Source organism: Vidua chalybeata, chromosome 4 (genome assembly GCF_026979565.1).
Source record: "Vidua chalybeata isolate OUT-0048 chromosome 4, bVidCha1 merged haplotype, whole genome shotgun sequence".
In the NCBI taxonomy this organism is placed as follows: Eukaryota; Metazoa; Chordata; class Aves; order Passeriformes; family Viduidae; genus Vidua; species Vidua chalybeata.
In genome coordinates, this window is record NC_071533.1 from 46,517,725 (window position 1) to 46,543,051 (window position 25,327).

At 38.6% G+C, this 25,327-nt stretch overlaps 1 protein-coding gene and 1 long non-coding RNA gene across 4 annotated transcripts in view; one reads left to right on the plus strand and one right to left on the minus strand.

The window, feature by feature from the left end:
- Positions 1-25,327, plus strand: part of LOC128787034 (uncharacterized) — a 32,928-nt gene that overhangs the window by 6,963 nt on the left and 638 nt on the right. For 2 of the 3 annotated variants that reach the window (XR_008430541.1, XR_008430543.1), the window contains one exon: positions 8,903-9,809. This is a non-coding gene — a long non-coding RNA (uncharacterized LOC128787034). Of the gene's footprint in view, positions 1-8,902; positions 9,810-20,659; positions 20,770-25,327 lie in introns of those variants that run through there. The other variant, XR_008430542.1, reaches the window with a different exon arrangement.
- NPY5R (neuropeptide Y receptor Y5) lies at positions 17,486-19,147 on the minus strand. The gene has a single exon (XM_053940885.1). The coding sequence runs from the start codon at positions 19,145-19,147 to the stop codon at positions 17,816-17,818; it is 1,332 nt and encodes a 443-aa protein (XP_053796860.1). The 3' UTR covers positions 17,486-17,815.

A 25,327-nucleotide genomic window follows, 5' to 3' on the forward strand; every position in this document is an offset into this window, starting at 1 on the left:
AAAATAATTAAAACTGGGGATAAGAAACAACTAAAACAACATTAACTGAAGTGACCATAACTGAAATACTATGATAGACATTTATATATCTCGAATACAGAACCATTTTGCGTGTCATCATCACTGGCAGAGCACAGGAAACTGAAAAGTCCTTGACTTAAAGTAAGCACTACTTAGCAACAACTAATACACCAGTGCATCCTCAATATTTTTCTCATATGAAATATAAAACACAGGCTCTACCAGCTACTAGGAAGAAAATGAACTCTATCCTAGATTAATCCAGGATGGTATTCCATTTCTAATTCCATACCATTAACATCATGCCCATATCCCACACTTCCCAATACATCATACATCCCAGGTAACCACCATCATCTTTCTGGTCATTCTATCTATCTATCTATCTATCTATCTATCTATCTATCTATCTAATCTCTACATATATACAGATATATACAGATATCATGTTCTTAAGTCTATGGACCATCTCTATAAAAGTCCATTGACTTCATTTAGACCATGACTTTGAGTTCCATCTTCCATAACAGTATTTCAGGGCAGAAAAGCTGGTGTGTGATGTTGGATTGTTGCATACTGAAGCCAGTTCTAGTTCCAGCCCTGATGTGCTTGTGCAGTTGCACCAAAATTCATTCTTCTTCTGAGTCGCTGTGATGTGAATTTGTGAAATTGAACAATGTCTTTTGGAGTTGACAATGTTACTGACAATTGCTGCATTATATCATGGTGTGATACAAGTGGAAGTTACACGTGATTATGTAATCTGGATGATTGGATGAATCTGGAGCCACCTTTGGCAAAACTCTTATTCCTTCCCATACAAAAAATCTTGCCCCCCAGCCATATTTAAAACCCATTCATGCACAGGTGTTTCCTAGTGTTTGGATCACAGAGAATTGGTTTGTATGGCTGACGGAATGCTGTCCAGTAACAACATATATGGAAATAGAGGGCTATGGGGAAATGAAAGGGTCAAGTTCATCCCATTCAGAAATCTTAATGCCCCACACGGTGATAGGTAATCTGTAATCTATTTTAAATATGACCATGTGTCTTCATGAGGTTGAAAGTAACCCATAGGAAAGGGTCCATAGGCACCATCTTTTATTGTCTGAAAATCTCCTTACATCAGGCAAATATGGGAGACTTTAGTTTATCTGGAGGTGCTGGCAGTTAACCCAGGTTTGAAGGGTCTGCTATTGTCAGGTACAAACAATCCACAGAAAGGCCCTACAGTAAATTTGCCAGGAGATTTGCAAATAATCTAGTATCTCCCTGCAAATGATATTTCAGTCTTGCAATTAAATTCATGCCTAGAAACTTGTAGCTGAAATTTGTTATTTGTTTACAACAATCACTTATTTGAAACCACATTGTCTATTTGATTCCTGATGCATCAAGAAAACAGAAGACCACATATCTTCAAACTATATTTGCTTTCTTTTTTTCACACATAGGGAAGAAATATAACCTTGACTCCCATAAATCTAACTGGACTGTTATGCATCACAATTATTGAAGTTAAAGCTGTAGCACAAGTCTGGCTTGAAACTTGTCAGCATTGAAATTCATCACAAGGTTGTGAACAACACACCCGTCTTGGAGTGTCCACCATTCAATGACTGAGTTGTATAGTCACTTAGCTGTACTCTTGTCCCCAAGAAATCCTGAAGTACTTCATCATTCTGGGCATCATCATTTTATTTGCTTTACTGATAAATGAACAGAGGCAGTAGTCTTCAATTAATTATTCACACCATCAGTTTACACCATGTCCAGAATAAAATTCAGAGCTCCTGAGAAAGAGAAGCATTTATTGTGAATTCTGCCCTGTGTGTCTGAATGTCTCCCAAACAAAAATTTGTTGTGAAACATATTAATTGTATAACTCTTAGTGATTTTTCATGAAAACAACCAGTTCTGGTAGTTTGACTCTGTTCCGTGTCTACTTAGGTATATGAAGTGCACAATCTACTCAAGTCGCACTAATTATTAAATATTGTTGTTAAATAATGAATTGTGTGGGCAAGTGTAGACATACATAGATGAATTTCACTTTTTCTGGGTTTTTTTGCTCTGATTAGTAAGGCCAGTTACCTTGGCTGACCCTTCCCTCCTTTTACTATTACTATTACATCAGGAGCTATTACTCCTAATGAGCTTCTGGAAGTCATTTCATTTGTATAGGCAGAGAAGCAAACCAGATCAATTAGTCAGACTGTACATTTGATATCACAAAAAATGAGAAGAAAAAGCAGTTAATCTGATTTTTTTTTTTCATTTTTTTTTATTTCCCAGAGATAATTGGAAGAGATTCAAAATTACATGTGCCATACTGCAGAGTCAATTAGTTTATAGTGAAACAATGCCAGAGCAGGAAGATACAGTTTTATTGCATGGCATCATGTGGAATCTAGGAGCAAAATTAACTTGCTATTCTTGTTTCTAATGATTTTTTTTTTAATTACAACACAGTAGAATTTGAGTGACTTCAAGAGGAGTGTTTCTTTGCTTTCTGCTGCTTCAGTGTTAAATCCTATTGCATGCATTTCACTTCTCTGTGCCTGAGAATGCCATGGAACAGATCCTTCTAGAAGCTCTGCTTATGCCCATGGAAGACAGGGAAGTGATTTGAGGCATCCAGCATGGCTTCACCAAGGGATTAGTTCTCTTTGTCTGGCTTTCAACTTGATTCTGCTTTCACCTTCAGCTACTCCTAACTTAGCACTTGCTAAATAGGAATAATCAATACAGTGGACTCATGCTGAAGTGTGTGGACGTTACTGTTTGTTGTATATGTCAGCAGAATGTATTGTGGACTTTGTGACTTCTTGTGGCTCCTGGCTTTTGAAGAGTCACAACAGGCCATAGAAAGTGTTCAGAGAGGCTTTTCTCTGCATTTAGCTCCCATGGTCATAATGATCATTAGATTTTGCATTTATATTACTGAAAAAGGTATTTATGCATACATTTTTCTAGAAGATGGTCAGGAGAAGCATTTTCTTATGTTATGAGAGCCATGTTTCTTAGAAAACAGGGAGGTGACATCTCTGCAGGCAGAGCTGTTAGAAGGAGATAGACAAAAGCGATTTTTATAACAGAGGAATACCCTTTAAGAACCCAGGCTAACTGACTTGAAATGGAAGTTTTGCCCTATTTGGCAGGGGAAGCTAGTCATATTTTGTTGCATCTGTTAAATAAAATTGTGTTAAAACAACTTATCAATATAATTTAAGAGTTTCTGCTGATAATAATGAGCATAAAAGTATTGCAGGTGTTTTACTCTAAATAGAGAGAAAACATAACTTTATCATCTTAGAAAAGAATTTCCCTGATGTTTCACACAATGTTATGCAAGTTTAATAATTGCCTAATAATTTCTTGGTTTTTAATATTTTTTCTTTCAAAAATCTATAGTGCAAAAATAAGGATATTTGGGAAGGTGTTGTTTTTATCATCTTGGATAGATCACAATGTTTTCATTTTCAGAGTTTACAAAAAATAGTCTGTTCATAAATGTGACAATTTCTATCAAGAAGAACTGGTTTAGTTTGGAAAAGTCTGAGGTATTGAAAAGCAGTTTTCTACTTTGTGGGCTTTTTGCTGCTTTCACTATGAAATTTTTCTTTCCATTCATCTGACACTTCAAATAATAACCCATTTATCCACAGTTATTACCATCTACTATTGCAAAACAAAAATTTAAGAAGGGTTACCTAAGGATAGGGCAAAAGTAGACACTTTAGAAGAAAAGCTTTAATGCATGCTATGAGCCATATTTTACAGTTGCAATTTTTGTGAACTAATAACAAACAATTTTGAACAATTAGAATATGGCAAAAATCCTTTTCAGAGGTGGTATAGGGAAAGTCTGCAAGTCCATAATAAAATGAGTACTATCCTAACTAGGAACATGGGGTGGGTGGGGGGGGGTAGCATTGCCATATGTAGCCTGAATGGTCACAGAGGTGTGAGAAGGAGAGAGCAAGCTAGGTGTTTGGGCCAAGGTTGGTGTTGCAGTATAGTGGTGAGTGCAAGGAGGCAGAAGAGCTTTATGGCTTCCTTGTATCACTAAGGAATACCTGTCATGACAAATTTTAAAGGAAAAGGCATTTCCATGCCCACTATGACTTGCCTCAGCTTGGTTCTTGATGCTCTGCTGAGCAATTCAGTTAGACATGCATTGCTAACCAGGTAGATGCATTTCACTGAGGGGAATGGGAAGACAAGCTGAAACTCTCTCTAATGTTACTTGATGCTTCTCACTGGGGGACTGTAATTGGAAGAATCAATTTGAAATGCCTGTCCACTAAGAAGTGAAGGTCTTGGTGTAAAGAAAAACATTATTTACTGCAAGAGGCTCACTCTTCGAAAAACTGTTTGTTTTTCTTTTGTGATGAAGCAATTTTTTTTCTATTTCTAGTTTTTTCTGTAATGAAGCAATTTTGTAGCAACATTGAGCTGTCTTGTCTTGTACACACTTGATTGCTCTTGTGTGAACTTTCAAAACTATGTTTTAGCAGGATCTTTGATAAGGTTTTTTTTTTTTTCCTATCCACTTCCATGTTGCTTTAAGCTATTTAAGATTTTTAGTGGTTAGTGACAGATCTAAAACTTCTTCAAAGATATCAAAGGGATCTATTCATGTTATCCCTATTTGAGCATCTGGGTTACAGTCCCTAATGCTTCCTAAAATAGAATTATTAAACATTAAACTTCAAATGTTTTATATTATAAGGGCAATACCTCAATGCAATTCAGAAATAGATTGATGATAGAAATGAGAATTTTTTACAAATTCCTTTAGCCAGTTCCTGCATTGGCATCCAGTTATACTGGTTTCTACAAGAAAAAGATGCTCTTAATGATATACTTTTGTGCCCTATTTTTACTCTAGATCAAGAATTATTTTAGTGAGTTAAATTTTAAATCCTTGGCCAGACCTTGTTAGACAGGTACCAGGAGCAGCATAGCTGTTTGTTTATGACAGTATCTGCCTAATTGTTATCTTCAGTTAATTGATTCAGAGGAACTGAACTGGTAAATGCACACAGAAATAATTCATTATCAGCACTACAGTTTTTGTTTTGATCATTTGTCATTAGCTTTTGTAAACATTGTATCAGAAAGTATTAGACTTGGTGAGGGATTTTTGTAACATGTGTTGTCCTAAAACTTCAACTGTTTCAGGTGGAATTTTGTAGTCATTTATAAATGGATCAGACCAGGGACTGGTGTGGCTTAGAACTTCAAGTGGCAGTCAGAGAATATTTTATTCATGCATTGTTCTTTTTTTAAACTAATTTACAACTGAGCCTGTGATCTCATGATTAAGTACTTTTATCACTTAGCAGGTGTAAAAAGGGCTTTGTGTAAAAGTGCTTTTGTGTTGTCATTAAGTGATGCAGTTCACAAAGATTTTGACCTTTGCAATACTTTTGACAATAAATTTACAGATTAATTATGCCTTGTATTAATAGTGTCCCTTTACAGTCTGCAGTTTCTCTTTATGTAAAAGCCCATTTCTGTAGGTATCATTCAAAGGTATAACTAGGGGTTTCTACTAACTTTTCATTAATACTGTCTTTTTATGCAGTTCATCAACTTATCTTTATTCGTTAGTGATGTATTTATTAACTAGAGATCATCTCCTCTTCTGCTCTGTATAAATACAGATGATCAGCATGATCCATGTGACTGTAGATGAAAGCATACCATTAATTCCATTAATTTAAAGGACTACATGGCATAATATTTGCCACACCTTAACTGATTAAAAATAATCATCTCATATAATCCCATCTAGAATAGCACATAGTATACTGAATGAGAGTTATGAGTTTACTGAATTAGAGAAGGAACTAAGGTCACTTTTTTCCTTTTTTTTTTTTTTTTTTTTTTTGCTACCTAGGTGAGCTGGTGCTTCCACTGATTTACCCAAAATAATTTTACTCGATTGAATAAACTGGATTGGGACTAGGTTTCTTGGCTGTACTTAGAAATGGTACATTAGGTATCTGAGGAGTCATATCTTTTGTCTTGTTCTCCTGTTATCCTCTATCACCTTCCATGCCTTGCTCTTGCGGTCTAGCGTGGGGACATGACAAGAAGCACCCTGGAAGTGCTCCCAGGTATTTCTGCTTGGATGTAGTAGAGCAACAGAGAGAGAGAGGGACAAGACTTCTCCAGGGCCTCAAAAAAGTGGAAAAATGGAAGCTAACATGTGCAGTCTGCTTTACCTGCTTGTGAAGCATGTGAGTCAAGAGTGTAAGAGCAGCTCCAAAAAAGCAAGTGACAGTCAGCAGAGCCCTCCTCTTTCTTCTCAGCTCCTGAATGGAGGTCAGCAAGAAACATCTTCGCTCTTTGAGGTTTTTCTATGGTTTCTTTTGCCCCTGATTACAGGGATGTCTGCAGAGCATTTACTTCTGAAAACTTGCCCCAACTTAGGTGTAGTAATTTAGGGTCCTCAGGGCTCCTATGATAATTCAGTATTATCAGTGATCTCTGTTACTTTTTTGATACAGGAAGGCTGGTCAATGGCTGAGAGCAAGTTCTTGAGTTCTCTCACTTAGTGATATAAGTCCTCCGACTGATCTTTTTAGCTTTGCACAACACATGTCCCGGTTTCCATTTTAGAGTACAAATGCTCTGAGGTGGTTTGCTTTGTACAGCATTTCACTGCAATTATTCAGTTACAGACAAGCAATGAGCCCTCTACCTACTGGTATCATTTGAGCTTACCCATAATAACACATAATTTCAAAGACCAAAATATATTTGTTTATTTAAGGAAAAGACTAGGGTAGAAAAAAAAAAGAAGAAAAGGGCAGTGAAAAATGAAACAAAGACTCATCTTGAGTAGTTTCATAGAAAAGTGTTTTCCTAGCTGTCAGTTTGAATCTTTACAGCACATTTCAGCTATAGCAGCCTAGGAATCAAAGTGGCCAGCATTACTCTGCCTCCAAACATTACTTCTCCCAGTTGACACTTATGTCTTGTTGCTACACTGGATTCTAGCTTATAGCTGAAGCTAGAAATAGCAGGGTTAATGTGCTTTGTTGCTCTAAAAGAAACAGAGGAGATGAGATCTTGTATTAGATCATGTGAAATGGGAATCTAAGCTACATATTTATATAAAAGCATGTCTTTTTTAATAAGGAGGCCTTACTGTATTTCAGCTCTTTGACCTCTACAAGAGATAGCAGTGCTAGTGCAAGCTGAACTGGGAGTGTTTGTCTCTGAAATCATGGAAGGCTCTTCCACATAATAACTCACTCCTCATGTTTTCCTTCTTGCTGAGGAAAACAAGTGTGTGCTCAGAAAAATTTACATTGTGAAACCCTTGTTTTTATAACTGATTGAAAATTGCCTATCATAAAAGTTATCCAGTGTGTAATAGTTTTAGTGTATTCAGGTTTTCTGACTCACTACACTGACTACACACCACACCTTAACCAGCCACGTGTCAACATTAAGAACAAAGTACGTATATTAAACTCCTTGTTTTCTGAGCATTTCTTCCACTAGCTGTTGCTACACAGCCAACCTCTGCCATCTCCATGCAAACTCTTCAGATAAGGCAACACAATTTATGCTAGTGCACAGAAAAGCAGGCCCATAAACCTCTCTTGGTTGCTTTCAATCTGGATAAAGCTCGGCTTTCAGCTGAGATGACTGATGCAAATGATCAGTGAGTTCATTTTAGGCTGCTTAGGCCATCACTGCTCCCCAGAAAAACCCTGGTGAAACTGCTGTATGGAGTCCTCTGCTCCCCAAGACAAGGGGGTGAGATCACAGCTCTAATGCTTCACTCCCACAGCAATGGAAGGGTGTTTGTTGCCTCTGTATATTCTGAAGCTCAAAGGTCTCAAAGCCCCTAAGCTTTGCTTTAAGCATGTACGCATTCTTATTGTGTCTACATTACTTAAACTGCCTTTGCCTCTGAACCGACATGCTTTCTAGACAGTAAGCTCGACCCAAGCATGTCTGATAGTTCCTTGACTTAGTCTGATTTGAACTTAAAAGTGTTGGAACTTAAAATTCTTCTCAGGCCTCAAAAATCATGGAATAGAGAGACACAGCATCCTTAAAATTAATACAGTAAATCAGACTAAGATAAGCAGAAGTGCAAGTGAAAGAGACAGTGTTTCAACCTAAATTGAGTGCTTGCTACAGGGAAAGGGGAGAGCACAGCAGGAGAATAAGCCAAATTCATGTTACAAATATAGGTATTAAGGAAAGTGCAAAGTTTAATAAGAGCAACTATAGACAGGGAAAGGATATCGTGTTTAATATATGCTTGTCCCCTTTCTGAATAATGTGGGCAGGCTACCTCATACATGTGCTAGGAGTGAAGGGGAATGCCTAGAAGAAGATTCAGTTTTGGTAGCATGAAGGAATAACTTGTGCACCCAGCACAGGCTGTCTCTGGTTGGTTACACAGGAGAAAAAAAATGTGCTCCTGCCTAGAGCCTTCCTCTCCACTCCCATCTCAGAGGATCCCAGGGCTCCCTTTAGATGCCTTGGGGTTTTCAGACTTTGCTCAGTCATTCATTCCCTGCCTGCAGAGTGACTCTGTGCACACAACCTTCTCAATACCTATCACTAATAAACAAATATTTAAGTAAGTTTCATTTAAAACATTCCAGATAGGTGTCAGCCTTAGCCATGTAAAATTTGTACTGGTGTGAAAGTATATTGAAGGTAGTATTTCTATGCAGATAAAAGCTTTTTCAGAAGTATTTTCCTTGACTTTCTGCTTCACTTTATAAGGTGGTATTTGGAAAATAAAGCCTTTGTTCTGTGACTTTTTTAACTTAAGAAAAGTATTAATAAATAAAAAACCTTAAGAGTACATTATAAGTGTTATCTTCTTTTACAGCTGCAGTATCTGTCTCAGAATCTTTGGTTGGCAAGCAACAGCTGGAGGGAGATAAATTTTGTTCACCAGGAGAGGGCTCTCACAGTCTTCTGTTATTACTGAGCTTGGGAGCAGAAACACCAGAAGGTGAAGCTACAGAAAAAGTCATGCAAGACCTGTTCAAATCAGGTTATGTCCACCAGTGTGCTGTAGATACTGTAAATGTTAATCTTAAATAAATAAGGCCAATTATACTTAAATGCATTTTTTTAACAAAAGGTGAAAAATAAGGATGCTCTTGAAGCTTAGCTGTATTTCTTCCTTAGTAAGGCTGCTGTTAAACAGCGCTAAAATACTACAGAATCCAACTTTCTGTACAGCACCACCAACATGTAGATTAACACTGCTGTTGGCTTTGCCAAGGAAATCCCACAGATGTGTGAAGACTCTTCCTTTTGGGGTGCTTAGTGTGGTTTAAACACTGTTATGAAAATAGAAGTTAATGTTTCAGAGAGGAAACAGGTTTTTTTCATATTGTTTATTACTTTTTTGCCATCCTTCAAATAACATTATGTATCATGAAGAATAAATTTATAAAGTGATACAGACATAGAATCAGCCTGACTGTGAATCCTCTTACTATACCTCTTATTTGTTAAAAATGAATGTATAAAATCTTTATACAAATGCTATTGCATAAACAGAGTAACAGATGCTGTCTTTATTTCTGCTGTAAACAATCAACAGCAAGGTTATTTGCATTTCTAGCAATAGTTGAATGAACTCTGCTTTTTAGTTCTTGTTTACCATTATAAATTATGGGTTTACTGTAAGCGTTATCTCATGAAATCCATGCAAGGAAAGGAGATATCAGTTTGCTATAGTGCTTGAAGTAAGTATTATAACCAAAGAAAATAAATCATTATCAATTTATTTTGTGTTCTTTACATAAAAGTCTTTTCCAGTCTGGGTTGTTTGGGGTTTTTCTGGGTCTTTTTTTTTTTTTTTTTTTTTGGTTGGTTGGTTTTTTGTTTTTTTTTTTTTCCTGGGTTTTGGGGTTTTTTTTGTGTGTCTTGTTTTTGTTGGTCATTAAATTCTTCGTATAACCTTGTCTTTTGTCAATGTTCCTACTTAAGGACACAGGCTGGAAGTTGTTTTTCAGCAAAAACAACCACCTAAGTATGGAAAACAAACCTTTACCTTTCAGATATTTGAACAAGTGTCAATAAGTTGCAGTATTCCCATAGCTTTTAGGAATATCTTGATCTAATCAACCTCTCATTTTGACCGATGTAAAATTTTTTTTCTAGTTCTGTTCTCTTGAATAATTTTCATAGTAGTAATTCAACAGAATCTTTAATCAGGATCAGACCTGATTGTTGTGCCATGTAATGGAATGTGCTGGATTTGGCTGGGCTAGAGTCAATTTTCTTCCCAGTGACTGGTATGGGGCTGTGTTTTGGATTTGTGCTGAACAGAGTTGATAACATAGGGATGTTCTTGCTATTGCTGAGCAGGGATTGCACAGAGCCAAGGCCTTTTCTGCTTTTTGTACAGCTGGGCTGGGGAGGAGACTGGGGGTGCATGGGAGGCTGGGAGAAGACACAGCCAGCACAGGTGACCCCAACTGACCAAAGGGATATTCCAGACCAAATGGCATCATGCTCAGTGTGTAAAGTGAGGGGAAGGAGGAAGGGGGAAATATTTTGAGTGATGGTGCTTGTCTTTCCAAATCACCAACACACGTGATGGGGCCCTGCTCTCCTGGGGATGGCTGAACACCTGCCTGCCATGGGAAGCAGTGAATTCATTCCTTGTTTTGCTTTGCTTGTGTGTGTGGCTTTTGTTTTCCCTAATGAAAGATCTTCATCTCTGCCTGTGAGTTTTATACCTTTTACCCTTCTGGTTTTCTCCCCAGTTCCACTGGTGTGGGAATGAGCAGCAGCTGTGTGGCACTTGGCTGCTGTCTGGGGTTAAACCTCTCTACATGGAACAATAAAAATAGTGTGAATAGCTTAAAAGCTATTAAAAGCTAGGTAGTTTGGTGCTGGAGCTGTGTTACAAGGTGAAGTTGCTTTGGTTAGAGCACATATCAGGTATGTATGTATGATATATAAGACTCCAAGGACTTACAATAAATTTATCTTAAAATAATCAAAACTGCATATCCAAATATCTACTTTTTTATTATTATTATTTTCCCATGAAATTGGTAAGACTCTAGGATCTGGGATGTGTTGAAGTAATTATCTAGTCCTGCATAGACAGATTTCTTCATTCCACTTCATCTCTGTGAAGTGATTCCTTGTTCCATCTCTAGGAGTCTTACACAGGTGTCTTCCACAACTTTCTGGAAGGTCTCCAATTTTAGACTATTTCAGATCAAGAGGAAAAACAAGTACCACAGAGTTTTCAGTCTCATTCACTGCTTTTTTCATCCATCTCTTCTGTGAAAGGAACAACATTTGAGGGCCCCTGCTGACTGCAGGTGTGATGATGTACGAGGGGGAGATTGGTGTTACATGCTCCTGAGAGCTCCTGGGAACTAACTAATTTTTCTGACATAAAGGGCCTTGCAGCAGCTTTTCTGAGGAACTGAATCCCACAAAACCAGTAAGATACAAGCTGTGCCCTGAATAAGCTTCAGTCCCTGAATGGTCTTAAGGAGCAATCTCAAGTAGAGCATATTGCAATTTAGTTCTGCAGAAGGAATGAGGTTCTGAATTTCACCCATTGTGATGTGCAGTGAGGATCAGATGAGGCTATGCTATCTGAAATGTGTTCTCATACTCCAGGATATTAATTGAGAGAATGTATCATCGAGGCTTCAGACAATTACCTTTATGAGATGTGCCTTGGAACTGATGGAGTCTTAAGAAATACATAATTGTTTCGCCTGGTTTTGGTCCCAGTAGTTACATAAAAATAAGTTTAATTTTCCTGCAGTAAACAACTTGTACTTTTCCCAGTTGTGCTAACATCCCAAAAAAGAAAAGAAAAGAAAAAAGAAACAAAAGCCAACACAAAACCAGCAGAAATTAAAAATTTAGCTCATATTCTGACCTCTTGTGCAGCTTCTTAATCCTTTGGCCAAGAGGTCAAAATCTTTATGAATGCTAAATGAACCCAAATTTGATGGAAAGCATCATACATCTGAGGAAATTATTAGGAGTTAAAACAGAGTATGATTACCACCTTGTTCAACATAAGAAAATCTGGATGAAAATCAGATGAAAATCTGGTAGAAAGAGGCCCTAAAATTACTTGTAGTAGGGATGGTTTTATTTGTCTCCTAGTTTATCTATTTTTCTCAAAAAAAAACAAAAAACAAAAAACAAAAAACAAAAAAAAAACAAAAAAACAAAAAAAAAAAAAAAGAAAAAAAAAACAAACCAAAACCCAAATAGATTTATAGTTAAACTTATAATTAACAGTCTTGTGGTCTGTCATAAAGTGGGTTTTTTATCTTTGTGGTTCCAACTGAGTCTGAAGAGATGAACAACTGCTTGAGTATCACAGAGTTACTCCTCTCGAGAAATTTTGCACCAGAAGTGTGTTTAAAATAATTTTGTTCATGGGGACAGTAATAAATGTTTCCTGCTTGAAAAATGTCCAATTAATGTCCAAGTGATACAGATATGATCCTTCTCCTGCTAAGACAAAGGAAGTATTTGATGAACTGGATGTAAGAGCAGGGCCAACCTACTTTAGTCTCAAATGTCAAATGATTATTCTAATAACTTCCCAGAGGATTACTTTTAAGCCTTATTATTAAAAGGATCACCTTAATGTGACTACAGTGGTAAAACGAAGCATTCATACTTGTTCAAATGAACTGAATTTGGATTGTAGCAACATTTTGTTTTATGATATTTCCTAAGATTAGCATGTAATGAAGTAATTTAATAACTTTAAAAATGTTTACAATATTTTCTCTTCAAAAGGAAACAAGATTAATAAAAGTCTGACTTGTATAGTTCTATTAGATTCATAACAATGGTGCCAGTTGTGATCTTAATTAATTGCTCAGCTCTTAAAAACACACTGTGACCACATCCTCCTGCCTGCAGTTCTTTCTGAAGAAATCAGGATTTAAGACTTTTTACCAAGGACAAGCTGTATTAGGCTTTTTTTTTTTTTTTTTTTTTTTTTTTTTTTTTTTTTTTTTTCTCCTTTTAACTGAGATGAAGTTTGATAAGGGGGCCAGGAAATCATGGTATCATGGTAACCTGGTAGAGCACATATTTCTAGTATCCCTGGGCTTGAGAGATTTAAAAATAGATGCTGTGGTAAGATTCACTGGCCCAAGTGTATGCTCTAGTATGATGACACAGATTGTCTTAATGGCACAGCATGATGCACTCTGAGTGATCTCAGCAAACCTATCTTTATCAAATGGTTGGGAAAATCCTTCCTTTCCTTGCGTTAAAGGAAAATTTTGAGAGGGGTAATTTTGAAGGCATTTAAACCCATACTCACTTATTAGCTGTTACTTCCTGAGACTCAAAAATTTACCATAGGCTTCTGGTCACCTGTGGGATTAGTAATGCTCAATGGTACTGTCACACACTCACTGTTTGTGGCAGGTGCTTGAGAAAGGTCTGGCTTTGATGCTTTCTTTTGTCACTGGCAGGCTCCAACCACTTCATCACAACCTCACTAAATACACTCCAGTGTCAGCCTGTGCAGACCTCCTCTCAGCCATGGTCACTGTCCTGCCTGGCTCAGGGGTGACCTGGACATGCCAGGGCATCTGTTTCTTCTCCACTGAAAGAGAAGGGGCAAAGGTGAATTTTAATCTTTGACATTTCAGGAAGTCAGCTGTGTAAATGATATTTTGTAGAACTAGAAAAACCAATTTATGTTATGTGAGTCTTCCTAAGAATTTTAACATTCATCATACACAAAGACCAGCTGTCTGAAAGCCTTTTTTTTTTTTTTAATTAATAGAGAGGAATTACTCCACCATTACAGTCCATTCTTCTAACTCCAATGGATACATGGCTCTGCAGCTGCTGTTTCCTGACTGCATTTAGTGGATGCTATCAAAACAAAACTCCTATCTTCCCATTTATTTAGATTTTTAGTTACAGAAGGGGTAGACTTTAGCTAAGCAAAGGACTTGGTTATATGTGCTACTTGAAAATCCATTTTAATGTGCTTTGTTTTCTAGGAAGTGTGCAGTATCTATATCTGTACCCACACATATACCTGTCTACATCTAATGATAAAATGTCATTGGATATTGTGGTGAGATAACATTTTTCCAACACATATTGGAAACAAAACCACACTGCCAGTCACTGTTGGGTATGAAGCTGTATTTACTGCAGCTCAGACCAGACGAGGCCTAATAAAGAAGCAGGGGAAAGAGCATAAGGGAAATATCCTTTTGTTTAGAATTAAAAAAAAAAAACAAAAGCATTAAAAAATGTTAAAGACTGGGAAAATGTTTAATGGATGGTTCAGTTGTTTCTTATCCCTTTCATAGAAGTCACTCCTTTGGGAATTGTCTAATGCCTGATTTCACTTGCTACTGCTCCTGTCTGCTTCATATGTATTCCTTGCTGCTACTGGGATCAAGCTACACTGGCTGTTGAAGTAAAGTGGAAGGTAGAAAAGTTGTTTTATTTTTATTTAACATTTCAGAGGAAAGACAGGGATATTTTGGAAATTTCCAAATAGAATGCTAATGATTGCTTTATAAATAAAAAGAAAATACACATTATCCCACTATTGCTTTAAAACAAGATGACAGATTTATATGGCACAGGACTAAAGAAGTTCGATAACTGTCTTGATTTAATTCTCTGTTGCCAAATTACAATTTGTTGTGCTCTGATCAGTGTAAAGAGTAGGGAGCACAGTTATTGACTTCATCCAGGTAAATAGATATAAATATAAAATCTCCAGTGTACACACTAATCTTTGTGCAACTCAGAAATTGGAGGAAGGCCTTGTTACAGTCCTAGCATGATTCTGTTTGCCATACAGAGTAGAATTTGCTCTGGAAAGAATAATTACTAAACAAATATTTAATTTATATATAAATAACAATTGGCAATGTAGGAGTTAAATATAATTAAAATTCTGAAAGAATGGAAGGAATAGAAAACAAACAGCAAGTAGGAAGGAAGATAACAGTAAATTGAAAAAAATTAAGTCAGAAGAATTATTTCAAGCTGAAACAATGTGACTGCTTTCTTATCCTTTTATACTATTTGGCTATATCACATGATATAAATAAGATTATATATTACAATAATGCAAATATTTGTGGACAGAAAGAAGGCAAAAGCTACAGCAACTTCTCTAGGACTACATAATTGTGTTCTGACTGTAGATTTAGTTAACTTTTTCCTAAGTTTATATAATAAGATTAGTCATAAATATTTTTAAAGTATTTAAAACATTTTAAAGCTATTTTAATATCTATTGTTCCAGCAGTATCTATTCTGTACCATTTGTACTCTATTAAGTGACATATTATAGGATTTTAGAAGATAGTAATCTGCAAAATGCAATATTCAATGTCCAGGAAGGAACTATTAAAGTATATCATTACTGAAAACAAAGAACAGTGGGTTACTGGGAACTAGATATTAGAAAAATTCTTTAAGGAGAGAAACTATTACCCACTGGCATGTAATAAACTCCTTAGCAGAAAATGGCTTGGGGAGGAAGCGTCTCAGAATTATAACACTGTGATAAAAAATAAGTTGATGATTCTTCAAAATGAAAGAACTGTTTTCATTTTAAAGACTATCTGGAAAGGAGTATCTTGAGGGAAAAAAATGCACAATGACTGTTTCCAACCACCCATTTATAAAAATAATAACTTTTGTAGAAGTATATAGAAAAGCCTATTGGATAAAAAATCTTAGTGGAGAAAAGAAAATAATCACCAGCTATAAATGGTGAGAGGTGTTACAGCTTAAAACTCAAAGCAAAGACTTTGTATATTTACTGAATCCTGAGGGCAGATTTGGATTATTAAATTAATCTGAGGCAGGTTATATATATATATATATACACTTTGCATTTGTGCTGTGAAATATAATATGACTTATGGAAGATACTTGTGATTTAAATTTGGAAGGAAAAGTACTGGTCTGGTTAAAAAGGAGAAGAGGAGAGATGCATAAAATGTGTGTGTGTGTGTATTTGTGTGTTTGCACACATGTTTACACACATAGAATGACAGAATGGGTCAGGTTGGAAGGGACCACAGTGTGTCACATCTGATCCAACCTCCCTGCTCAAGCAGGGTCTTCCCATAGCACCTGGCACAGAATTGTGTCCAGACAGTTCTTGAGTATCCCCAGTAAGGGAGACTCCACACCCTCTCTGGACAACCTGTTCCAGTGTGTGGTCACCCATACAGTAAAGAAGTTCTTCTTCATATTCAGGTGGAACTTTCTGTGCATCAGTTACTGCCTGTTGCCTCTTGTCCTATTGTTCTGCACCACCAAGCAGAGCCTGGAAACATCCCTGTAGCACCCTCCTTTTAGACACTGACAGACATTGATGAGTTCCTATCTCTTTTTGAGGCTGAACAGGCCCAGCAACCTCAGCCTGTTCTCGTAAGAGAGATGCTCCAGTCTGGTCATCATTTTTGTTGTGCTCCACTGGGTCCATTGCACAAGCTCTATATCTTTTTTGTCCTGAGGAGCCCAGAATTGGACACAGCACTCCAGAAGTGGCCTCACCAGAGCTGAGCAGAGGGGCAGGATCACCTCCCTTGACCAGCTGGAATGTTCTTCCTAATGCACCCCAGGACACCGTTGGCCTCTGGGCCACAAGGACACTGCTGGCTCATGGACAGCTTGGTGTCCACCAGAATTCCCAGGCCTTTCTCTGCAGAGCTGCTTTCAGCAGGTCATCCCCAGCCTGTCCTAGTGCAGGGACAGGTTATTCCTCCCCAGGGGCAGGACCCTGCACTTGCCTTTGTTGAATTTTAAAATAATCCACTCTGCCCCTGCCCCCACATCTGTCAAGGCACACATGCACATATTTGAAAGCTGTTATACCTTTCCAAAGCAAGTGGGTAAGTTATAATGAAGTGCAGTAAGCTTTTGCATTTTGGTAAAGGAAGAGAAAAATTCCTGATGTCTTTCCATTTTCTTTTTCTTTCCACTATCATTTGCTTTGATAATGAAGGCTTACTCTGGTCAGAAATGTATTGTATGTTCAGGGGTATCATAAAGAGAATAAAGACATAACTATAGATAAATTCAGGCTGGATGAAAATTACATAAAATGACAAACCAGAGTGAAAATTGGCTGAGGAAATCAAAGATAGGTTGTATTGGATAAATGAAGTGAGATGGAAACAATCAAGGCAAGAACAACGACCCTCCAACCTGTTCCAGGGAATAAGTCAACCTAGGAATAAGCAGCAAACCATCTTGCAAAGATATTGCAAACTATGAGTCAAAGAGCTAAGGAAAAATATTTTCCTAATAACATCCAGAAAGAGTGATTTAATTATATTAGAAAACAGTCAAAGTTGGCACTGAAATAATCTCAATAACAATTATTTAGTAAATTATATGTATTTTATTATAGTTTTATGACAGTTAATACTGATATGTCTAAGTAGTCTGTCTCACATTTATTACTCATTATATATTCTGTATAATTCCAAAGTACAGGTTGCCAACAATTTGGGTAATGAAAATGGTATTCTGGTTTTGCACAATGGGCATGATTTCCTACATGTAACAGATAAAAGAATATTATAACATATGCATATATTTCTGCCCAATGCAAGAAATACATGCAGCCATAGAACTTCCCATCCACAAAAAAATGCTACTAATCACAACCAAGTCACATAAACTAAACTAAACTAATTTAGCTTTTACAGCTACACACGCCACTAGGCTTGAAAGCCATACTTGTTTGTTTTACTTTATCTTGGGGCACATAAAATCATGGTATTTGGCAGCATGGAATAAGGGACATTAAATCAGCTTTTATGCTGTTGTTAAGAAACCCATAGAGAATGGGATTCAAGCAGCAGGACATCATACCCAACAAATGGCATATGCAATATACTAATTTAAAGTGCCTGTTGGAAATGAGAGTAGCATTAAAATCTGTGACAATGTGGAAAAGGTGAAGAGGCATCCAGCTGAAGCCAAAAACTAGTATTAGCACTGTCAGTCTGCAAAAAACCCTTCTCGATCTTGTCTTAATTCTGATGATGGACTGGGATACTGTAATCATGTTCTGGATATCTGTATTTTCTTCTGGTTTCATTTCAAAACAGATAGGGATCCCAGGGATGAATTTACTGGAAGAAAAGAGCTGGCTTTTTTCTGTGTCAGAGGTTTCTGGGAGATCTCTGGAATGAGTATCCTGATGATGCCTTGAAATAGCTGGCATCACACTTGAAGTCTTTCTACTGTATCTTCTGTGGTGCCTTCTGCCAAAGGCACAGCTCCACCTGGAATATCTGGAGGGTTGAACCTGTGTGCCAGTGCTCTTAGAGGGATGAAGAGTTAGGTTTATCATCTCCTTTTCTTCAAACTTGTTTTCCTTGTTTGACAGCCTAGCACCTATGCTCCTGCAGACACTGGTGTGACTGGCGGTCAGGCACGCCAGCGGCAGGATGTACTGCATGAACAGCAAGGCTATCGTGAAGGCGATCCTGTAGGAATCAGAAGGCCATGACTCAATGCACAGCAGCCTGTTCTCCAGTCCCTCTAAATTCAGAGTTTTGCTGAGGTCCACGGTTTTATGGAAAACTGGCAGAGGGGAGCAAATTGTGAAGCCAAAGGCCCAAATGATCACTATTAAGAAATAGCCTTGTTTTGCTGTGAGATTGCTGGAGAGGGGATACTTTATCATACGGTACCTGACTGCAGCAATAGATATTAACATCAGAGTTGAAACTAGGACTGAGGCACACTGGAGGAAGGGCATTACATGGCACATGACAGTGCCAAACATCCACTGGTCAAGCAGAACGGATGTCAGCGTGAAAGGTGAACAAAACAGCACAACCAAGATGTCAGAAAAGGCCAAGTTTCCAATGAGAATGTTTATTACTGTCTTCTGCTTGCACTTCAGTAGGGCCATTAGTATAAGCAGATTTCCCACAAAGCCAGCCAGACTTATAAGTGTGTACAGCCCAATAAGAAAGTACTGCATGTCATCAACACTACTCTTATAGTCTTCCCAGGCAGAAAAATTCTTTGTTGCAGCAGAGGTGTTCTTGGTATGTGTGCTGTTGTTACGGTCTTTGAATCCTAAATCCATTTTACAGTCCTGCTTAGAACAAGAAAGGCATGAATTAGCATCTGAAGAAATTATGATATTGCTGTTAATCAGAATGTAAAAATACATAAATTTACCTTGTATCACCTCAATGCAAATAAATTACTATCGATGTTAGTCTACTGTGAGGCAGATCCTGCATAACTTCAGGTCAGCATGAATTAGCTAAGTAGGCTTTATCATTTGGTGTTCAGCACTCCTAGGCCTCCTACCTAGATGCTCACGTGGGAGAACAGCAATTTACAGGTCTGCATTATGATGCTGCCTTTTAACTGTGTTTTGCTACAGAACATATTATCAGGCTTTCCATGAGGGAACAGTTAGCTACAAAAACAATATACCTCGAGTCAGTGAGATTACTCATGTGAATAACAGCCCATTGATATGAGTAAGGAAATTACAGTCACCATCTGGGCAGATGGATAATCATTACATCATTGCAAATTATAAAGAAGGCACCTGAAAATGCTAACAACTGCAGTAGTATTTCTTACATTGCTAGTAGACAACTAACACAAAATAGGTGAGAGCTTTCAAAAAAGATCAGGAAATCCACTGTCAGTAATCCAAGAAGGAATTCTTGATGTGGTGTGTATAGAAAACATCTTCTACTAAGTGCTGAATATAGTTTAACTGTGCTCAAACAGAAAGGAAAACTAAAAAATACCTAAAGTAATTGCATGTAATATAGAGATTACAGTGTTAACTGGAAGCAAACTCCACACAGTTATTTGAAAATTCAGTGAACTGCTACTTATTCAGCACAGAATCATCAAGTGTTAAACCTAGCTCAGCACAAAGTTATTCTGCCTACTAAATCTTCATATATTAGTCTTCATTTTAGAACAAACAGAAAGACAGTTCAATTCAGTTCAAACCTCCATTTATCTTATACACTTGCATGTACTAGAGTTTCAAAGTAAAAGTTCTTCAGAGTGCCAATGCCCTGTACAAAAATGCTTAATGTTTAGAAATCTTACATAAGAGAAAACAAAAAAGATCTACAAACCCAAAGCATACATAAATAGAGCAGAAGGCTAGATCTGTCACCTAAAAAAGGCAGGGCTCTTCAAGACTGTTGCAATCCTCAGTGAGCTGTAGCATGCTGACATTTTCAAAGTGCAATAATATTATTTGGTTGCCTTCACACGTGCAGATGTGCTCCTTCCTTCACATCATGTGTGTTCCTACTGTTACAATTTGAGCCAAAGGGAAGCTCAAACCATAAAACAACCTGAGAATCTACTTGGCATGTTTTGTAATTATATATATATGTATTATATATATATATATATATATATATGAAAAGATCTTGCAGGTAATATGATGGAAAGAGGTGAAAAGAAGTCAGCCTTCCCAATTTGCCTCAATATTAAAGTGCTTTTTAACAGCTAAAACAGAATTAAGAACTGAATACATGAAATTAGATAACGTAAATATTGTAATTGTGTGCATATTAGCAGAGAGGCATTAATGCATATTATTTCTCTTCAGTTTCTTCTAGTCTTTAATGACATGGTGGAAAACCATATAATAGACAAGCAGTGCTATCTGAGACTACATTTGCCTCTAGACCAACTTTAAAGGAGCAGACTAGAGATTCTGTAAGTGATCTAATCTCTCTATTTCTACATTGATACAATCAGAAGTTTTCATTTTGGTGGGCTCTCTTTATATAACTCTTAGCTCATGAAGTAAATAGTTTTTTACTTAATCTTTTGAGCTAATTTCTGAGTTGCTAGTAACCAACTGAAAATGGTATGAGTCACCACAGTGACTTCCCAAATCTGATGAAATTTCTTTCTATTTCCTAAATGTAACACTACATAACTTTTTCTGCATAACCTTTGCCCTGGATAAGGTAATATAATGCTAAAAATAAGACCAAGGAACAAAATTTTATGTAGTGCTATGTTGTAACATGTTTAATAAATTAATGTTTACTAAATTCTCCTTGAAGATTGTTGCCAGGTTCTGTGGATTTCTACACTTCCAAATAAAGCTCTTGCAGTATGGATTTAGCAGAAGGGTTCATTGTGTTTTTAATACAAATTGTGTCTTTAAAAACAAATGGCAAATATGCTGGTTTCCTGAAGCAGACATATTTTGTTGAGATGCATCAGTACTGAAGAAGTTTAGCAGGAGTGCCTCTGAAGTCTAGCATGGACTTGCCAGCTCCATTCCTTCTGTGCTATAGCTGCCTTCTGACTCAGTGAGAGACGAGCTCTTCCCTACCACGTGTCATCATTTCTATGAGAAAGGAGCACTGGAAGAAGTCACACCATGATCTCTTCAGACCCTGGCTGGACACCCAGGGCACCAAAAAAGTCTGTGAAGCACAGAAACCCCTTCTGCACCATCTTCCTATAGTCATGTTCCTATAGTTTCAGACTGACAGCAAGACAAAGAGGCAAGGAATAACAGTATAATCTGCTGGTTTCAACAGACAACTGCTGTGCTGACACAAGTTCCCTTTGCAAAATGCCCAAAGAGAATTTTATTTTCATTTTGGATGTGTAAGAAGAAAGCAGGCTTTCCACCCTAATTACAAAACATGCCAAGTAGATCTCTTGCTCTCTGAGCTTTTTCTCCTGCTCAAAAAGAAACCAGTTGCTGTCAGTCAGAGTGCCAGCAGCAGCAATGATACAAACACAAGTTTTCTTCCCATATAATTGATCTCTAGTCCCCAAACTCATCTTAGCCTGCCACTGATTTCACAGAGCTGTGTGCTCTTATTGGCATGTATCTTCCTGCTTTGTTTTAACAGCTGCTTCTATTCTCAGAGATTTGTTCACCCTCCCTCATGTTAATTGGTCAACCCCAGTGCAGCACATGGCTGTAACTTTCAGGGAAATGGAAATTCCTGAAAATCCCATTGTGGAAAACAGAATTAAATAACACAGCCTCATTTCAAAACCTTCACCTCATATCTGAAGTGTATTTCTAAACTAAATGCATGATAGTGCCAAGGTGGTCTTGCACCTCTTTTCAAAACTCAGATTTAGTTAATCTGAAGGTACCTGCTGGAGGTTTTCTAGCTGTCATCTCCAAACATTGGATCACTTTCACCTCCTGCATCTATCAGTAAAGCAAACGAGGTCCCCATTCTCTAATGCTGGTCTGCACACTGCACATTCCTGACTGCTCAGCTACACCTGTGGGAGCTCATACCCCTGAGCTTTGTGTGGGTTTGCTTAGGTTTCCTCTAGTTTCAGTGGAATGCTTGAGGCAGGAGGCTAGGCTGCTCAAGGCAGTCGAGTCTGCAATTTTGTGGCAGGATCCAAGGCAGATTCAAGTATTTACTGTACGAGTCAAATTATTGCAGTTAGCATTTAGCTGAGTTTGAGGCATCAGATAACCTGTGCTAATTTAACATGTTTGACCTCTTATACTTAACATAATTTTTTTCACTTAAAGCTGTTGCTTAAATTACAAATTCCCTAAATCATAATTTAGGACAGTTAATAGGCTGGATATTTTTATTTCTCTATATATTTAAAGGGAAATTTTCAAGACCACAAAAGTTAGGCAGGCAATCATCATCCTCTAAAGGCAATTGGTTTTTTTTGGAAATGTTCCTTCAATTAGATGAGATACTTATATTAAGGTTTATTCATGGATAAGAGCTTATATTCCACAATATTAATACCTATTAAGTTATTTCTGACTGGCTGGTCCTTGTACAGTCCAGTCAGTTTAATCCTTGCAACAGGGCAATTAACCTTTATAGCTGTGAACGATTTACAGTATTAAATGACCTTTCTCTATGTTAAAAGAAGGAAAAGAACAGCCAAAAGAACCCCACAAAAAATCCCAAAAAACAACCCCCCCCCCCCAAACACCATGGTGAAAACATACAGGGAGGAAACAGATTGTGTAAATTTGTAAGAAGTACAATCTTCCTGCCCTCATAATACTGGAGAAATATCAAGACCGCACAAAAAAAGTCAGAGAAGGTTTTTAAGCGTCTACACAGAGGTAGTTAATATGAGTGGCCGTTACTGCACGACCACCAAAGCTTTAGGAAAGCACTGAGCTGTGTTGTTACAACCTGAGAAATAATGCACTCACATCAACACAGACGGAGATAACATCCGAGACAAAATCTGAAACCGCCGAAGTGTTGCATTCACTACACAAGCTAATGATCAAAAGCTGCTGATTCTTATGTTCTTGTTCATAATGTGCAACAGCAAAAACTAGCCTGAGAACCTGGAAGAATTCAACAGATTGAATTACTTCAGAAGTCAAAAAAAAAAAAAAGGATTTTTATACACATTAATGGTATGCCTATTTCTCTGAATCACCAAAAGAACTGCAACATTATCTCGGAAAACAAGAATGCAACTTCCGAAATTATGCCAAAGCCAACTAATAAGATTGTATGTCCAGCTCCAAGGAAATGCTATGGAACATAATGGGCTATTCGCTGGCCAGAACAGAAAACTTGAAACGCCTGGCTACATTTTGTTTTTCCAGGGAGCACAGCAAATCCTGGCTCGCAAAAGCTCCAAACCACCCCAAAACGGGAACGACTGTTATTTTTGCCCTTCCATGCCTCCCTTGGGAACCACTCTGCACCGCCCCGCGTCCGAAACCGCGCACCCGTTCTCAGCCCGAGCCCCGGGCGCCCCGCAGCTGCCGCGACACCACCACCCCCAAGGGCTGATGCGCTCCCCCATCCCGCGCACTTGGTGGCAGGGCGGGGCCCCGCGCAAACTTGCGCGGCCGCCCCGCGAGGGGAGGGGAGCTGAGCTACGGCAAGCTGAGCAGAACCGACCTGAGCCGAGCCGAGCCGAGCCGAGCCGAGCCGAGCCCGCCGTGGCGGCTCCGCGTCCGCCCCGCGTTACCTGCGCGCGTGTCCCGTGCGGGCGCCCCGCGGCGAGGAGGGGCCGCGGGGGCGGTGCGGGCGCGGCGAGGCGGCGGCTCCGGTCCGCACTCACGGCTCCGGCACGGGCGGGCGGAGCGCGGCTCTGAGGAAACGGAGGGAGGCGCGCAGCCCCCAGGGCTGGCGGCACATGTTATGGGGGTGATGCGGGGCGCCGGGGCTCGGCCGAGGCCCGGGCCCCGGGACTGGCGGTGCCGCACTCGCCGCCCGCTCGGCTGAGCTGGGGCTGGGGGTGCAGCGCGGGCGCATTTCGGGAGGCCGCTCCAGGCAGCCCTGGAGCCAGGTATTTCAGCGCTGCACGGTGTGTCAATCAGAGTTTCCATGGAAATACAGCGAGACGGTAAATACACCCCGCGCTCGCCGGTGCTTAGGGGATGCTCTCAGTGCCTCACCCGGCACTCAGGGCACGGCGTTTGCGAAGGTGAAACGCGCTGCGAGTCTCGGGACATAGCGAGGTGCGAGCACAGGCAGGCAATCACAGAACGCTGATCAGAACTCCCGTCGCTTCGGCTGGAGCAGAGCTCCGGAGGTTTTTATCCCTGCTGCTCAAATACCCTTTAATTTTTATTTTAGAACAGGTGGAAGGCGATGGTTTTCCCCAGTTTTCCTCGCTGAGCTGAGTTCGATTCTTACAGAGCAAAATATCTGAAGGGTGGTTTTAATTTTATCTGAACAATCAGTAAGAAAGCAGGGCATTTTCTTATGTGAGCAATATTTAAAGCCTAAAAACTGTTGGGTATGTCATAGTACAAAGCATGAAAAGACAAACTCTGCTACTCTCACCAGCTGTTATCTTCTAGCACAAGAAGAGTCATTGATCATAGTCCTATTACAGAGCTACGGCAGAACTTAGTGACATGTGGGTCCCTGGGAGCACAAGTGGCAGAATCTGACATGTAATGTAATGTAATGACTTTCCCATTTGCCAAGGTGCTACTTTGACAGTTGATATTAACACAGCACTGCAGAAAAGCTGTCCGTATAATTAGCCTGTGAAAGACTGTACCACACAAAAATAAAACAACTGGATCAATCATATTGTAAAATAACCTTTGAAAAGTCCAGGTAGGTTCCTTATTTAACTTGGGTGTTGTGAAAATACTCATTGAGCCATCCAGGAACAAATAATCTTCATCTTCAGCAGATGAGCTCAGGATGGCAAAGAAGATTTCATCCTATCTTTTGAGGATTTCATCCCATCTTCTTTTGCCTGCTTCTGCATAATTCACCACCCACTGCTGGTGAATCACTGCATGTGCAAGTGGAGCACAGGG